Consider the following 1,435-nt stretch of genomic DNA (forward strand, 5'->3'; position numbering starts at 1 on the left):
TGTTTTGAGTCAGTCTCATATATCCCAGGCTAGCCTCAAACTATGTATTCAAAGCTAGCCTTCAACTCCAGGTGGTTTTACATCTATCTCCCACTCCTGGAACTAAAAGTATATTCCACCAGAGCTGCTGTCAAAACTCCTTTAAGGGCTGGACAGATGGCTCAGTGGTTAAGAGCACTGACTGCTCTTCCAGAGGTCCTGAGTTCAGTTCCCAGCAACCATGTGATAGCTCACGACTGTCTGTAATGGGGTCCAGTGCCCTCTTGTGGTGTGTCTGAAGACAGCTACAGTGTATTCACATACCATCAATCAATCAATCTTAAAAACAAAACAAAACAAAAACCAAAACCCTGCTTTAGAAGATAAGAGGATCACAGTGAGCGTGGGCCGACCCATTGTGCACAGTGAGCTCTGTGCCAGCCACAGCTACATACTGAGGCCCTGCTTTAAAAAGTAAAGAAGAAAGGACACTTGTGGCTGTATGCAGTTTAAGCTCACTAACAGCAAGGATTGTCCTTGATATGTTTGCCCCCAAAATTGTTTGCTTGTTTGTTTGTTTATGGTTTTGGTTTTTTCTGTGTAGCCCTGTCCTGGAACTCACTCTGTAGACCAGGTTGACCTCAAATTCAGAGATCTACCTGCCTCTGCCTCCTGAGTGCTAGGATTAAGGAAAACAAGGTCTAAACCTTGCTATGTAGACCTGGCTGATCTAAAACTCATAGGTTCCCCTGCCTCTGCCTTCAAGTACTAGGCACATGCCTGCCCCCTTCTGTGACTATTTAAGTTAAAATAAAACATACAACTATTTCACTCTTTCACCTTTTACTCAATCCCATTATATTTCCAGTTACAAATGTACTATTGTTTACAACTTCCTTAGGCTCTGAAAAGTGTTGTTCTCTATGTTATCCTGGCTCCTTTTGACAATGAGCAGTCAGATTTGGTTCACCGGATAAGTAGTGACAAGAAGCTGGAAGAAATTCCCAAATACAAGTAAGTGCACCTGTCACAATGGAAATCCACTCCAGATTGCTCCCTTCACCTGTGCCCGTAGCCACTTCATGATTGGAGTGGAGAAAAGGTCACTGTGACAAGTCTAGTTAGTGCTGCTGCAGACACTGATGTATGTGTTAGAAGATGCCTGATGCTCAGCTCCTCCAACACTGGGAGTTCTCTGTCAGGTGTTGCTTAGCAAAAGCCGCTAATAATAAGAATCTGTTTTCAGTGGGTTTATCACCAATGCCTAGACATGTTCTTCAGGAGCGTGTCCATCTGAAGTGTGTCAGACTTCACAAACAAACATGTTTCTTCCCAAGTGACTGACTTTTGTTTTAATAGCTGTTTATTCTTACTTGTTTGACTAATGTGGTTATAGCTGTGTCAGGCTGGCAGGGACAGGAAGGAGAACACTTTTTTTTTGGTTTTTTTTTTTTTT

The 1,435-nt window shown here is 42.9% G+C and overlaps 1 protein-coding gene across 1 annotated transcript in view; it reads left to right on the forward strand.

Moving 5' to 3' along the window:
• Psmd12 (proteasome 26S subunit, non-ATPase 12) overlaps positions 1-1,435 on the forward strand; it is a 21,446-nt gene that overhangs the window by 14,679 nt on the left and 5,332 nt on the right. Inside the window, exon 8 of the mRNA XM_021211832.2 lies at positions 881-993. Within this exon, the coding sequence (XP_021067491.1) occupies positions 881-993 (113 nt within the window). The remainder of the gene's footprint in view (positions 1-880; positions 994-1,435) is intronic.

Source organism: Mus pahari, chromosome 14, assembly GCF_900095145.1.
Source record: "Mus pahari chromosome 14, PAHARI_EIJ_v1.1, whole genome shotgun sequence".
Lineage (NCBI taxonomy): Eukaryota > Metazoa > Chordata > Mammalia > Rodentia > Muridae > Mus > Mus pahari.